The 17,127-nt window shown below is 39.5% G+C and overlaps 1 protein-coding gene across 1 annotated transcript in view; it reads left to right on the forward strand.

Moving 5' to 3' along the window:
- The first annotated feature begins 15,690 nt into the window (after positions 1 to 15,690).
- Positions 15,691 to 17,127, forward strand: part of LOC145985616 (adhesion molecule nephrin-like) — a 375,184-nt gene continuing 373,747 nt past the window's right edge. Inside the window, exon 1 of the mRNA XM_083119686.1 lies at positions 15,691 to 16,392. Within this exon, the coding sequence (XP_082975812.1) occupies positions 16,290 to 16,392 (103 nt within the window). The 5' untranslated portion in view covers positions 15,691 to 16,289. The remainder of the gene's footprint in view (positions 16,393 to 17,127) is intronic.

A 17,127-nucleotide genomic window follows, 5' to 3' on the forward strand; every position in this document is an offset into this window, starting at 1 on the left:
CGAGCGGCGTCCCTCGTCAAGCAAGACACTTGAGGTAATGGATTTGGTGTGTCATCGAGAATTTCTCTACGGAGATACATCTTCATTGGCTGTGACGTCTCCGTAACCAGGCACTTTGCGAATTCAAGAGCGACGTTTCTCTGTTTCTCGCTCATTGGCTACGTAGATAAAATGCAGACAAGGTTCTTCATATCTTACAGCGCCAATTGGAGCCACGGCGCTTCTCAAATTGATCCTAAATGGTCTAATAAAAGATCCACCGTGGCAGAAAGTGGAAATTTGATTGCATAATTTCTGCGGTAACGATTCTATTTTTGTCCGTTGCTAATTTGAAGATTCGAAGGATTGCTTGAATCTTTTAACAGGAGTATAAGTTAATAACCTATATATTATCTGAAGTTATTTTCAGGTCGGTACCGAATACGCTTCCGAACGTTCGAGAACTAACGTCACTCTCCATTTGTAGGGACTGAAGTGCAACAGAAAATATTTTGATTGGGTCAAGAAATGTGCATCGTTCCATCGATTTACGAACATTTTCTGGTTACAGAGCATATCGACATATGAAATCCTGTTTTCTCATTATTGAAAGTAGAGTGCTACATCATACAGACCAATATCACTCCTATCACCTCTGTCTATAATCTGTGAAAAAAATTAAGGACACATTATTCACATTTACATCTCCGCATATCAGTACTGTCCAACACGGTTTTCTTCCAGGTAGCTCTTGCTTGACTAATCTTTCAGCTCTCCTTTCGCATGCCACTAGGGCTATTTCCAAAAACTCCCAGTTAGATGTGATATACTTGGATATTTCAAAAGCCTTTGACAAAATAAACCATACTCTTCTTATTCACAAATTACGAACTGGATTTAACATAAATGGCAAATTTAATTTCTCTCCTTAATCCAGGATTATCTACACTCACGGACACAGCGTGTCACCCTTTCAGGTGCCTCTTCTGATTTTCTTCCTGTCTTGTCTGGGATGCCAGAAGGGAGGGTCGTGGGCTCACTCTTTTTCATCCTATACATGGACGATCTCCCTCAAAGACTTTCCTCACGTCCTGTCAATATACTCATGTTTGCTGACGATTGTAAACTTTTCAAAGAAACCTCAACCCCACAAGATGCTGTGATTCTCCAGAATGTTCTTTCCGAACTAGTCACATGGTGTAAGCAGTGGAATCTACAACTTAACCCGCAGAAATATTTCTCCCTCACAGTATCTTTAAAAAGAACAAGATACATTCTCACTAAGTTCTTGAAAACAATTATATTAACACAGTTGCGACCCAAAAATATCTAGGTGTTATCATAGATGAAAAACTGAACTTTAAGGAGCTCATCAATTATTACTCCGTGCTAAGTATTTAAACAAATGTTATTAGTATCGGTGAACTAAGTGTGACAAACATGGATGCATTAATTTGCGTACTTTTGTATTTTCCTTATTTTACATCACTTTTCTGACTCTTGAAACGTATCGCGACGTTGAAGAATAGAGACTTTGGACGCAATTCATGAAAGGATGCTCGCAAAAGGAGCATCCATACCTAGGCTGAGACTCGAACGATGAACCTTCGGTGGCAAGATCGTGAGTTGACCAAGTACGCAGCCAATCAGTAGGCCTGTAGTTGAAGTAAACTGATCTATACTCAAAATTTTCGGAGAGATACCCTCAACGTGTTGCTGCATACGAAATATTACTCCCAATATGTTGAATCTAAAGGAAATATTATCGTAATTCTGTGCATCTATCTTGTGATTTGCTGAAGGAGGGCTGTACTAGAAAACCCACTCAAATCAGAATTTGTATCGAATCATAATTCAGCGAACCAGAGTTCGTAAGGAGACAAAAAGAACTAATGCTAATGATACACAACAAAATGTCGCTACCCAGATAACCGCTGGTATAATTACGCACAGAATCTCACCCAGAGAAAGGAACATATAAGTTTCAAGGCACGCAACAACGTTATAACCTTGTTACGCACATCACAATGCAGCTCTAATTAGCTAAATGACACAGCGTAATTGCCAACTAATTAACAACGCATATAATTGGCATCTGCTGCAATTGTCAAACTAATAAGTACGGCAAATTGCAAATGTTGGTGGCCATTTGCCTGGGGCTTGAGAGACAAAACACGTGCAAAAGGGTTTTTGTGTATCTCCATGTAGCTAGAGATGTGTTTACCTCACGATATATCAGTAACCTGAACCGGAATTTTAAACCAAAAATTAGAACTTACAAATTTGGTTAATTTTAGACAGCCTCCCCGATGGCGCAGTGGTAGCGTTGTCACCTGTAATCAAGGGGTTCCGGGTTTGATTCCCGGTGGAGGCACATAGTGGTTCGGATCCCACTTTAAACTGTAGGTCCAGTTTCGATTAGCCTTACTGTGCATAAAGTGGACCTAAAACACAAATTCAAACTTTTAGACAAAAGTATAAATTAGTTGATTTCATTTCATATTAGTACTGATAATAATCTGTTTTAGTAACAAATAATAAAAGTTCCTGAATATACAGTATATTTTTTGTTACATATTTTATTTCTGATAAATTCTGAATACAGAAAGAAATCATCTCATTAAGAACGGTCGGCAAGGCACGACACTGCTCGGCACAGCACAAACCAGCTTCTGCTATATTGATATTAAGAAAAGAAAATAAGAAGTAGCCCCTGGCTTCGGTTCGGCGCAGTTCAGTCCTAATCGGTAAAGAGTGGTATGGAGGGCAGGAATGTGGGATCAATCCAAGAGTTTTCATGGCTATAGAAGTTATGTTAAACTATTTGGGTGGAGTTTCTAACATTATCAAAAACTATATTCTAGTCCAAAGGTCCCCTAAGCACATCATACAAGCAGCCATTCATCTTCATTTATCCATTTTCTCAGCTATACCTGAAAATTCTAATTCCGGTATGATTGCTAATTGATGACGTGTTGAAATTAACAAGAAATTGCTGTATTTCAATTTTGATAATTTTAGGTAGCTTTTCTACCTTTATAGGTATACTCACGACGTAAAAATTGATTGGCGACGTGATTAAATGGATGATGAAATTAACATACCGATATATACACACCTTACCTAGGACCCATAGCTTAGCATAATTAAGAATTAATTATAATGATTTTGTTTTTAGTTGTATTTGTTATTTAACGCCACTTTTCCTGTAACTTTTGGCTAACCGCAACGATGAGGGTGACATGTTGAAATTAATGAAGGCACACTTATGCTTGGATTCGTACCCGGGACCTCTGGCGTCGTAGCGCGCTGTGCTAATCATTCCGCCATGGAGGTCGACAGAACAACAGTAAGTCTAACCATACTTCAAACAATAATAAAAATAAGCTGAGTCACTATGTGCAAGGCCAAATGTATATAAATCGCGTTGTTCTTCGATAATACGGCATAAACATCATAGTAAGTTCCGTTGCACAAGATTAAAAAATCCTGTGATGGATGCACGAACTCCAAAACCTCTGCCATTCACATCTCGCACTCACTCACACGCAACACACCGGAACCAAGGATAAAGGCTTAAGATATTTGACTCCCGGCCAGTTTGCAGGCATTCGCACAACAGATGCGAATTAAACACTAGAGATCGCTGCAAGTGAGCTGATACCAAGAATTTAAGACACACGCCGAGACCGACGGTAAACAAAACGAGTCACCGAAAACGCAGCGGCCGATAAAGCGGGACACGGAACGTAGATGCAGAGAGACAAGGTCAAGTGTTAATAGACCCTCGGGATCGTTTCTCCCGGCGACCGCCATCGAGATGTACTGATAACGAAGAGGAATGGAAAGAATGTCAAAAGGAATATGTCACCACGTCTCCAGATAGTGCGAGCGTGCTGAGAGGGAAATGTTTATGCCGAGGGCGTGCGACACCATCTAAAAATGGGACAACGAAGCTGGTTCGACGCTGCCAGGGATACATAAACTTTAGCAACTGTTGCCGCGGTGGTCGCCTGCAACCTGTTTATTTCGCATACTGTCCACAGGTTGTACCGCCACGAGCAAATTGCCACTGCTTTCAACTTATTGACAAACTTGATGAAATTCTTACCAGATATCCTGGAAGACAGAGAACTTGCATCGTGTAATGCATCTTGATTTGTACCGTTAGCTGTTTTGTCTGCCAAAAAAAGGAATATACGAGGGTCGTTCAAGGAAAAAGTTTCCCTATGTTGCAAAAAAAAATATTTCTTAAGTTGCAGACAAAAATTAAGTTGCACCAAGTAGCATGGTCTTTTCTCACTTTTCAACATAATTTCCAAGGCAGCACAAGCATTTGCCCCGTCGTTGCACAAGTTTTTGAAAGCCATCTGCAAAAAATTCGGGGTCCAGGGAACGAAGAAAACTTTTCACGGCTGTTTCCATTCCATCGACGTTCGTTTGAATCCTGGAGCGTAGTGATGAACGAAGCTCTCATCCTGAGTCACAATACGGCAGAGAAACTTGTTCCCTTCATTGTGGTACCGGGTCAGAGAATCCAGGCAACATGTCATACGCGTCGTGAGATGTTCTGCAGTGAGTTGTCGTGAGACCCAACGCAATGAAACCTTCACGTATCGTGGATGATTTTGTGTGCAGTCCCGACGGAAATGTTCAAATCAGCGGCTGCTTCACGAACCTTGATTCGAAGGTTGGCCAAAACCAGTGCATTCACTTTGTCAACCAATGTTGCGTCACTGACTACAGACGGGCCACCGGATCGATCTTCATCGAATATGCTTGTTCGTCCTTCAGAAAACGATTTGCACTACCTTCGCACCATTTGCACTGACATTACAGAGTCTCCATAAACAACATCCAGGTTCCTGTGGATGTCGATACCATTTGCCCACTCATACCGGATCACAGAACGAATCTCTTCTTTACTCCACACCGCCAAAACACGTTGTTCCACCATGACTCGCTACTCCTTACGGCCAGAGCACGTTTCTCACTGCATGACTCACGCTAATCACGTGCCGCGCATGTGCGGTAGCCCACACGAACATTGCATTGTGTGTAAATGTAGAGGAAATACGAAAGAACACTTTGCTAGTTTCATTTCATTTATCGGGCTTGTACTTTCTCAAAAAAAAGGGAAAATTTTTCTTTGAACGACCCTCGTAAATGTTTGTAATTTTAAGGGTTGTTTTTAATGATTCCATAAAAACGACACGCAAGAAAGAACACTATGGTTTTCCACAATGGCGCAGTGGTATCCTCGTCACCCTGTAAGGGCGTCGTCGCAGGGGGTCCCGGGTTTGATACCCGGCTGTTAGGATTCCACTGATGCTCCAGTCCCGATTAGCCTATCTGTGCATAAAGTGGATTTAACACAAAAACTAAAAAACACTACGATTTACGTGGGAGTGTGTATTCCAGTTCAAATTATCCCATTCAAAATTATCTAATTCCAGTCCATTGGAATTCTAATTCCAAATTCGATACACAAATGTCTAAATCTAAATAACAAATAGTACATCCGATATCCAAATCTTGAATCATAGAATTGCAAATCCTGGATCCGTTATCAGAAATGTCAAATTCTTGATCCATATCCGAATACAAATCCCGGACCGATACCTCAATATCGAATACTGGATACGAATTCTAAAACCTGGATCTATGTCGAAATCTAAATGTTGGTTACATTCGAAGTTTTTGATTTATATCCGGTTCACAAATCCTAGATGAAATGTGCGAATTGATTCCTTGCTTCGAGTCTCAAATTCTAGTTTCATATTCCAAAACCTTAGATCCGATATCCCAATCTCGAATCCTAGAATCTGATTTCATTTGAAGTTTTCATATTTAGCGTCCTTTTTATGCCAATTCTGGTAAATCGTGACGTCAGTATGATGAATGATTAGATGCGATTGATGAAGGAAGGCTCACAAAGAATCAACTGTGTCAAGAATCGACCCTGGAACCTTCGGAGGCTGGATCCGAAGCTCAAGGCGTTCAGTATTGATATCCGAATCGGTTTCCAAATCTTAATCGCCCATCTAAACAGGAAAATCCATGTCACTCCAGAAATACGTTTCGTACTCCACTTTCCACCCTTACTAATATATTGCTTAGGGCTCTTCAAGTTCATGAAACTACTAATTCTGAATTAATAAATCATAACCTTCTCCCCCTCTCTCCGCCGTTCTTGGTATATATTAAGCACATACATAGAGCATCCTTGATGTAAAAGTATCATTATACAGTATAAGCTTTCTGGCATACTGCCTCAATGGAACTAGTCGAATGATGATTACCTTCTCATTTTGCACAGAAAAGATTGTAGAGACAACTAAAATTGCTGGTTCGATCAGGACTCGAACGCAGGTCTCTGGTATCACTTGTTATTGTTCTACAAGCTGATCTACCAAGCCATCTTTGATTTCGCCTGCCTTTTCTCGCTTACGACAATATGATAAATCAGGTGAATGCAGGGTTGGCTTGATTGCTAAGCTGGTAGACCGATGACACTGTATGTCAGAGACCTCGAGTTCGAGTCCTGCTTTATCGCAAAGTATTTTCAATAACAGAACGATTTTTTTTACAAAAACATTAGAGACTTTGATCAGTGGCGTGCTTAGGATTCTCCCAAGAGGGTTAAGACCGTAGTGGGGGGAGGGGGGAGCGTTCTTCTTATTTGTTGAATGCCCTTTATTTTCCTGTATTTGACGTTCTTTTTTGGCTAATTCTGGGGCAAGGAAGGGTGGCATCCACCAGTATCCCTTGGGTACGGTTTTTCTGCAGACACACGCACGTGTTTGTAACTCTCAAGGCCGGTTACGATACATAACTGTAGAAAGGTATGCTTAAGGAATTCAATCACTCCAGGGAAAAAGACGTTCAGTTTCTGAGCGAATGAAAGCAAAGCATCGATAACAAACTCGACATGGCAGCAGTCCAGCATCCATTTCACCCTACCCACGCACATTCGTTAGACAATTTCAGACCTCAAAAAGTTCCCCCCGCGCCGGTGTAACGGCCATTCTACCCGGGAGGGGATATATTTATGTTTCTTATATCAGGAACGAAAATCTTTGCTGAGTCACTACAAAAAGAGTTCATCGGTCTTTTGGCAACTGCGAGAGAAAGAGAGAGAAAGAGACGAAACTGGGCTCAAAATATTTTTGTCTTCTTTTTAGGTTTCTTCTGTCTCTCTTTCCTTTCCCGTGATTCTCTCTGGTGGAATTCGAAGCACGTGGTGTCGCTGGCAGACTGTGTGAAAGACTTGGCCGCCTACCGAAAGAACACACGGATGCTCAGACAGGGGCTAGATCTCGTTATGGCCTATTTCCTCCCGTCCAGGCAGGAAAACAGCCACGGCAGTCTTCTGCTGTTGATATTCTGATGCATCCACGTCTGTCCTCTCTCGTGCTGGAGTTGGGGGCGCACGGAACAACTCTGTTCTTGCTTTTAAGGCTATGTTAGTGGCCCTAAGTTGATAGAATAAGCGCTAAGGTTGGCTTTAAGTACTGTAGTGGTGACAATTATGCGATGCATTATCGTTAACATGTCAGGAATTCGTCCATGCCACGTTGTAAAGTCTCATCTTCACTGGGTACAAAAAAATCAAGACGTGATCATTGTACAGAGCATGCTAAATAAGTGGTTAATGTCAGCGAGGTGACTTGTTAGAATAAAGTAGACTGGTATTTTATCTTTCAGTGGTTTCCGTCAGTTCTTTCCGGAGAAATGCTGGGATGTCACATTCAAAGAAGGCCATGGGCGCTACTTTCTCCTCAGTTTCTTTCATTTTCGCTTATTTTACGCGGTTTTTCTACCTCTTGAGGAAAGGTATAAAAGGTCACCCTATAAAGAGACACCCAAAAGTCAACCTCCCACGTAGTATTTTTAAGAGTAACGAGGGTTTGGCGTCTGGAATCACAGCCAGTATCATATCCTGTGGGATTTTTCTTGCGTTCTGTCTACGTGTGTTTGTGATAATCCTTTCACCTATGTCATCCACATCTTTGCTAGTAGTCAAATGTAGTAGAAAGGCGAAATGAAAGAAATCAAATCAATCAATGTACCTCTGAGATTAATCGTGACGATGATGACGAGTGATGAACTGATAACATGGATGATAGAAGAAACGCAGCCACTTTCTCCCAAATGATCTCTCAGCTCCATCATTGAAATTAATCATGTAGTGCAAAGTAGTGACATTAATCAAATGATCAACCGATCGACACTCAGAAAGCGTAGCACATAACTCTATTTCTGTATAACGAAACCGTTCATGCGTTTAATTCATTCACGCTTACCTCTCTCTCTATTCGGAAATAGCATACAAGGCCATTAGGGTTCGATATCTTATTCATTAAATCGTACTGGACATTATCGATCATGGATATATTCATTATACAAATATTGGTTTATTAACATCCATTAGTGGAACAGTAAATAATCATGGATGAGGTTGTTCCGAATGGCCATCCCTGCTACATAATAATTTTGATGTTGAGCACTCTATGCCTGCAAGAATGGACCACCACTTTAAATGCAGATACTTATGAATGACGTTTTCAAAATTACTATGATTGTTTCATAAATATATTTCCTCAAGCAAAGAGCAACGAGTTTATTATTTAAAAAAAACATATATCAGTTGTTAAATGCACAATTAAATTAGACAATTTATAAATAAAATTGATATACGATAAACATTTTCAAGCACCAAATATTTGTGTATGAATTTAACAGACATGTAATGATGAAATAACAGAAGTACTTTTACTATAACAGACTATAGTGTAAGTTAAATATTATGTACTGAAACCACAGTTGTAAATATGAACATAGGCAATATATGTAATGATTTTGAGCCTGTCAAAACCACTACAGGAAGTTTTATCGGCTAACTCTCTAGTTTCCACTCATTTTATGTAGAATATTTCTCAAGAGATTGGTTCAAGGAAAAGTTGAGAAATACTTATATCCATGACTATTCTCTTTTGCACGAATTTTTCACCGAGAAAGGGTCAATAGGTCAATGTACAAATAAAGGACGTGTATGAATTCAAAACTTAAGAACACGTTCATACCGTGCTTAGTAAGATCCGTAAAATCTCTACATGGTAAGATGAAGGAAATAGCATACATTTTGTATTATTTGAACATAACTAACATTTTTTTTGTATTTTAGAGTTATCAATGGTGAATTGATGAAATATGAATGGAATATACAAATTTTACACACGATATAATCCTATCGTTGGCTACACTAACCTATTTGCTACAGAGGCTGACGACTAATAACCTTATTATTATGTTCAGAACTAAACCTCAGTAGTGAAACTCACTCATACGTAGGGTTGATAAAGATCCAGAATCCATAAATTCTAATTGGTGCTATTAGGTTCCGCTGCAGGACCGGAATCTCTTTCTTCGCAGAAATTAAATTTGGTCCAAGTTGTATTGTTTAATTGAAAAAAGGTTCCTGGACCGTATTTTTATTGTTCCTGAAAAAAGGTTTATTGACCGTATTTAAATTGATGCGGGAAAAAAAAGGTTCCTGCACCGAAATTAAATTCTTCCGGAAAAGAAAAGGTTCCTGGACCGAATTGAAATTCATTAAAAAAAAAAAAGGCTCCTGGATAGATTTTATATTCATTCAGAAAAAAGGTTCCTCGACCGTATTTACGTAAATTGATTTGGGAAAAAAGGTTCCTGGATCGAATTGAAATACTTTACATAAAAAAAGGTTCTTTACGGTCAAGAACCCATTTACGCTTGCTGATTTTCTCTCCGGGACCGGAATTGAATTTATTTAAAATTCCTGGACCTTTAACAACCCTGTTCATACGTGATCAGAAACTCCACTAATCTCAATTTCCCTCATTGCAGAACCTCAGTTTACCACCCCTTGTTTAATTACATTACATCCAAAACCTGGAACTCACATCCAAACGAAACACGTCGACAGAACATCGTAAATTGCAATATCTCATTGATTGCTAATCCGAAACAAGACACATCCGTATATGATTAAAAATGTAATTTCCTGTAACCTGCTACAAATTGTTTACTATCCGGATTTTACTTGAACTCTTTTTTCATTGTCTTAATAATGCGTCGCTTCATTTATACTCTCTATTCACCTTTTGCTCTTATCATTTCATTTGTGTATTATTTTGTAACTTCTTTTTTATTCTCTGTACTCATTTATGGTGCTTGGGAGTTGGGGATTGGGTGATGGGCCTGTATGAGCTAAAACATTCAGCTTTTGTCATCAAAAACACTGTCAATGGAATTTTGCCATTAATAGTTTCCTCTCTGGAAAAATGTCAATTGAATTTTTTCATTTAGAATTCTCTCTGTAGAAAAATGTCAATGCGGATATACATAATCATGAATTCTCTATCCTGTGTAAAATATTAAATTTCAGGGAAACTATATTGAGAATGGAATCTATAGCTTTTGGATTTCCACAATAGAACGAATTCGGTTCTCAAAGTTAATATCACCTAGCTTTATTCAGGAGATGTAGAATTATATGTGAAGATAATTTCTCACAATCAATGCAATGATACAATTTGTTGGTGACATCGCGAATTGTTGAAATCCTGTAGCCTGTAATGTAACCTGAACGTGTGCGGGTTCGATTTCATATAAAATAACAATTTAATCCATAACTTAAAATATAGCTACATGACAAACTCCATGCTTGACAACCTATCAACAAAATAATTGAATATCTACATACAAAGATATTGTAATATCGTAGATGTTTTACATTCTATCTACTGCAGGTGTGTTTATTTCGGATCTATTTTCAATATTAGTAGATAGAAAATATCCATCCAGAAAGGACATACCACACCAAATTATTCTTCTTTGATTAGAGTCTAATAAACAAAAACACCGATTTCATTTAAACCGTGACAGTCTTTCTATTTTGCCGTCATCCGTGGCGGAGTGGTTAGCAAAGCGGAATGGGTGTTCCTTGCGTGTACCTTCATCATTTAATCATATCGCTCATCATCCTCACCTTCGCTATTAGCCAAAAGTGGCAAAAATGTGAAGTGAAATAAACTAAATCAATAAATATTTAGGTTATTTTACGTCATTTTTCTACCTCTTAAGTTAATAACAACGATTAGTATGAATTGTGAACTGGATGAAGAAACAGGCACAATGATACGTCCATTACTTAAGCAGAGTTCGTACCTGAGACCTCTGGCTTCGTGGTGCGTTACACTGACCACTACGTCACGAAGACCGGTAATTTGGGGCAAGACGATCTACAGCACAGACACACACACACACACACACGCACGCACACACACCATTCTCTCAACTCTCTCTCCCTTTCCGTAATAAACTTTACAGATAACTGGATGGGGTATGCTATTTATTAAGCACCTTACATCACCAAGGAAAGAGAAGTCTTTGCAAATATAAATAGGACTGTTACCCTGTTCATGAAGGAAATTATGTAGGGTTATACGAACCCGACTGTTTTTCTGCAGCAAAGAAGCTTATTCACGAAATCACAGCCGCGATGAAAAATCTCAGCCAACATCAAAGAAACTAGATTTCCGCATAATGTGTCCGTGGAGGATAAGCAGTTTAAGCTGCTCCTTCCAGGTATCGAACCGGCGGATTCCCAGGGGACCAACCGGCAGGAAACAACTCATAAAGCTTTCATTGGGGAGACAGGAAAATCTTAAGAGAAGATCAGATCCTTAGAAGTCGATCGAAGCGTCTTCTTTTAAAAAGGAGCTTTGCCCTTTTTTTTGTTTCCGTACCCCCAACTCATCCTTCCTTCTTTCCCAAATGAACTTTGCCTCCCCTCCCACCGTGTTTTTCTCCGAATACGCGGCTTCCTCCTGAAATGAGGGATAAAGAACTAAATGAGAACGTGCTGCAGCTTTAATGAGATACGGGAGCAAGAAAAAACGCAGGATGATGAGGACGGAGGCTTTATGTTATAGAAAAATGCCTTCAGAAGCTTGTTAACAGGTGGAAGAAGAAAAAAATTTCGCCATCCTGGAGGTGTAGAAGAACGACCATAATGGTTGTATTGATGTGAACCTCCATTTGTACCACTGCGTGGTATCAGACTCGACTAATGCGTCCAAAAGCGAACAAAGATATAATCCAATTTATTTAGAGAAAACTGTTTTTATCAATCAGCATGGAGTCTCTTTGAAGACTCACTCCCAGCCGTAAATTCTAACGAACACTAGTACAAACAATGTTTTTGGTGTGCTTTCTTGGAACTAAAATCAAGGCTTCGAAATGTGCACAAGGAAACCAGTGCAGAAGACTGATCCTTTGATACTGAATTGTACGAGGAGTTAAACTCTTGGCACCAAGATTCTCGATAGCAAACTCGTTTAAAAGAATGAGAGTGAATAGCTGGTAAGAACTGTTGACATAAGAATTTACCCAGGATCAATGTCTACAGTGCTTTCGCGAACAATTTCCATCAATTAGTCGCTTTATAGTTCTGATCCGTTTACTGCGATGAACATTTCGGTGTAAACTTATGTTCCGGTACCCTTTTCTACACCCTCGATTTTTCGCACATTTCAAATATTCTCGTTACAAAAATTAGTTCTTCATAATAAACGATGTTTCTAAATAGCGCGGAAAGTAATTTTTTAGATCTACGTGCTACGAAACTTACGTTTTTTATGAAATTAAAATTCCTTGCGTAACGTCAAAAAGGTTTTTCAGAACTTTATGATGGCGAATGATGCATTCATGTCACAGGCGCAAGTCTGAAGATTTCGGATCATCGATTTATGTCACAGGCACACGTCTGATTTTTTCTTTTTCTTCTTATGATTGACTTGTGCAATAGGAACATTTGCGATTGCGATATGTTATTTGTGTGATATATTCGCGGATTGGACATTTCACACATTCGATTTCATTTATGCGACTTCAGAAATTGGAAATAATATTTTTTTTTGGCAACCGTAAAGGGGAGGGTTGTTTTTTTCTAAATGACTTGTGGGATGGGATAATTTGCGACTTCTAATTTTTATGATGGGAAGGGAGTGGAGGTTGGTATTCTGTGGTAAAGGACAACAAGGACTTACAACGTAGGAGTTACTTAATTTTTGGACTTACAAATTGAACTTCGACCACAATTTAATACCTGGCCTTGGTAAAAAAAGAGGTAAGTTACCTTCTTTAGTTTAATTTTAACCTTCATTTTTTGTATCTTCATGTGTCAATGCGGAAAACAGTGAGAAATAGTGTTGTGGGCAGGTGACTTCGGCCAATTTCTAACATGCCTTTAAAAGGGACTCTATAGATAAAGGCGGGGCCGCGGTAGCGGTAGGAGGCGGTAAGTCAATTACCCCAGGGGCGGAGCCGGGAACCGGTGGGAAATTTTGACTCAACAATTGCAAACGACAAAATCGCAACTTTAAACGGCTGTACAGTCGTAAATACTTCTTTCCGCGCTCCAATTTTTTTTTTATTCACAAATAGGATCACATAACCTTCATAATGAAAGAAAAAAAAATCAAAATTCGAGGGTGTAGAATAGGGTACCCGACCCGTTATTTTAATGAAACGAAGTTGATTCAATATTAACATTTACACTTAACCCTACAGAACAAGATGAATAGAATTTTGACATTTATGGCTTGCACCTTACAGAACAATGTATAATTTTCCCTACAGAAGAACTTCTATGTGAAATTGACATTTAGAGTTTTCCCCATACAGCATTGCCAATAGAATTATGGCATTTACAGTTCTCTCTTTAGAACAATATCTATGGAATTTTCCATTGACAATTTTCTCTTCTGAACAATGTCAATTCAATGTATTCACATAGAGTTTAACAATATCAATCTACCTGTAGATATATCATGTACTGTTCTATCCTGTCCAAAATTAACAATAAACTGCTGGTGAACTGTAGTGAGAATGAGCTTTGTATTTCTGACCAGTCATAACTTGAAAGTAAATACAGTTCTCATTAGCACTACGTTTGCATTTGTGGATGTAATGATGTAAGAAGTCAACGAAAAATTCCAAGATAGTGCTTATTGAAAACAACAAGGGCATGTTAGGACCCTTCCTCACTGAAATTACACTTTGCTGTATCAACCCTCGATAAGTAAACTACTGATGGTAATGAAATCCACAACCATATATTTAGTATTCTCAAGTATCACTCACTCACTCCTTGTCCCGAGTAAGAGTTAAGTGTTTCCAGTTAATACGTATAATTCATATATACTCGCATAATCATTGCTTCCATACTTAGCCATTGAAAATAAAAACGCGAATAGGTGATACAGAGGATATCGTAAGCACTATTATTACAGACTCGGAGGGATTATAAGGGGAGGAATGAAAGGAAAGGCAATAAATGTTTGTCTTTCAGCTAGTTAAGGCTCGGCTGGACCTGTGGCATACATCAGCGAACCAATTTTCGAAATTTCTTCTCCTTTCGACACCTATGATATTACAAATTCTGAAAAATTGCACCTGCTTAAAATTTCCTCTACAGCATTCACGTGTACCTTTGTATGATTTCCCTGTTGTCTAGATATTCGCAATTGTTTCGTGACTAAAGCTATTAAACTGTCACGAATATCTAGACAACAGCGAAAGCATTCCACACAATTTTAAGCAGCAGGATGGATTTGGAATATCATAGAGGTTTTTTTAAAGGGAAGGAAATTTCTAAAACGGGTTCCCTGGCGTCGGTCGAACGTTCAGTCGAGCTTTGCATATGTAGAAGGATCAAATCCTCTTCAACTATTTCTTTCTTTGTTTGTTTTGTTGTTTCAACAATGCGGCCAGCTTTATTGTCTGAGTCACGCACGTGCGTAATGATACCTTTCTGGATGTCCAAAGACATTACCACTTATGTGCAGACAAATTACCATCCGCGTTTCAGAACTCCCAGTGACAACGGTTACCAAAACATATCTGCATTAGCAGCTTTCTCGGAATGGAACGCGATAGAGTGGATAATTATCCTAGTGGGAATCACGCTAACGTTCTTTTGCTCGAGGGGAGATTATTTGTAGCTCGTTGGCGCCGCAGAAAAAAGAGCAGAGCGTTAAGTGGACTCTTGAACTTCTAAGGTCCTCTGGGGATTGTCGCCAATATCTGCTGTTCTTGCACTAAGCCTTCTGTGTTGATGGTTTCTTTCGGAGTCTTGTTTGCCTCCAGGCGACTAGTACAGCTGCAGTGGCCTTTTTTTAAAAGCCCATTTCAGCATTGGCACGTATATGGTTAACATCTGTGCGCGGTTCTACGCAGCCATTGGCTGTCTCGGCACGGGAGTCGAGAGAGAGAGAGAAAGATAACCTACACCAGAAATAGAAAAGTGTCAACCCTCTCGTATGAGAGAGTGGTGATGGGGGGGGGGCGAGTTAAAGGATTCTAAAAACTACCATGAAAACAAGAGTGGGTGTAGATGAGCGATGGGGGGATGGGAGGGGGGTTAAGTTGAAGAGTAAAAGGAAGGGAAGTTATGTTGGCTCACTGCCGGAGCACTCACTCTGTGGCCAAGCTGATCCGGTTCCTCTTTCACAGAAATGGACTAGACCGAGCTCATAGTGCCGCGTGTGTGTGTTGCTGTTACACGCCAATTTTCAGGAGGATTCTCTCCCCCCCCCCTTTCCCACGCTCGGATGCGCGGGGCAATTTTTGTGTTTATTAGACAGATGAAGGTTCCTGTCCAAAGTCTGCGGGCCAGCTCCATCTTGCTGCATCGGGTGCGAAGTACATGTGCGTTCTGTTAGAGCACGCATTCTCTCGTCGCACGAAACTCTGCTCCCAGATGTAGACAGTCAACTTCCTCTGCGGGCGGCAAGGAACAGAAATATCTCATCGAAACTTTCGCGACTCGCGTTCTCTCTCTCTATCATTCCATACCCGAGTTCCCTTTTTCTCCGGAGATCGAATCTTCGGGAATTGTCGACCTTGGGCATCGCCAACAGCTGTGCAAGGAATGTTGACGTCAAAAAGTAGCCCAAATCGCGACTCGGACGTCTAACTTCCGGTGTGGCAAATGGAACATCTCTGTTCAGTGTCGTAATCCTCTCGTTACCTGCGGACGGCGGTCTACAGTGCTGTTTCCTACCGCGGCAACGTCCATGGTGTCTCGGTTAAAACAAAAAAGATGTGATAGTTATTGCAGCGTGTGTAGTGTTAGTGAATATGTGTTTCAAGTTGATGAAAGTGTCCCAAAAGATGAACGGTTCAATTACAGTGATGTGCCAATAGTGTGTGTGTTTCATGACAGGCTATATTAACCTGTTTGTGCCTCTACAGTCATTGCTATGCCTTTCCAAGGATTTAGATCACTATACTGTGGGTTCACAGTGTATCTGTTCTTCGCTTCTGAGATCTACTGTGAAGATGTCATAGACTTTCAGAAGAGCCGTAAGTATTTCAATGCTATTTAATCACTTAAAAGTTTAAGGTTAAAAAATGCATGACTTGTAATCGAGCTGCTGGTGACATAATACTGATAATTTATTCTTGAAATAGTATGGTCATTGTTGCAGTTAACGTAGCAGTTAAAGTACATAACAAAAATACCGCGAAACACCTCAAGATTCAGTGCATAGTTGTACTCGATACAATAAATTACATATCAGATACAACCAACAGACCGTCTGACGCCTAATGCTTGTCCCGTTTTCGTATGAGTCTCGTATCTAGGGCTGTTAATAAATGTTAAGGGTGTAAAAGTCATTAAGAGAAACAACATTTCTTATTAAATAACACATTTTGATATACATTGAGTTTTGATGCTACGAACACTCGAAAAACATATGTTTACTCTGAAAGTATGCAACTACATGACACATGCTTACAGTTGTTATTAACGGGGTAACTGCAATTTCGATGAACAAAATATATGACCCATCTATAAATAATCAGTTAGATATCTGCAGTGTACATATTAACATTTCTGGTCCGGTCCGAACAAATTCGAGACTTGTATTGGTACCATCCCTAAGTTTAATTCAAATTTTAAAAAAAATACTTATTTCGGATACATTACTTGTACTTCTTTAATATATATATTAAATAACGTACATTTTTCTCTATATCTTGCATCTCATTCGTTTAACTGTTGATAAAATTTAGTGAATATACGATCAAATGATC

The sequence above is a fragment of the Lepisma saccharinum genome, chromosome 3 (assembly GCF_977018435.1).
Source record: "Lepisma saccharinum chromosome 3, izLepSacc3.1, whole genome shotgun sequence".
NCBI classification, from domain to species: domain Eukaryota; kingdom Metazoa; phylum Arthropoda; class Insecta; order Zygentoma; family Lepismatidae; genus Lepisma; species Lepisma saccharinum.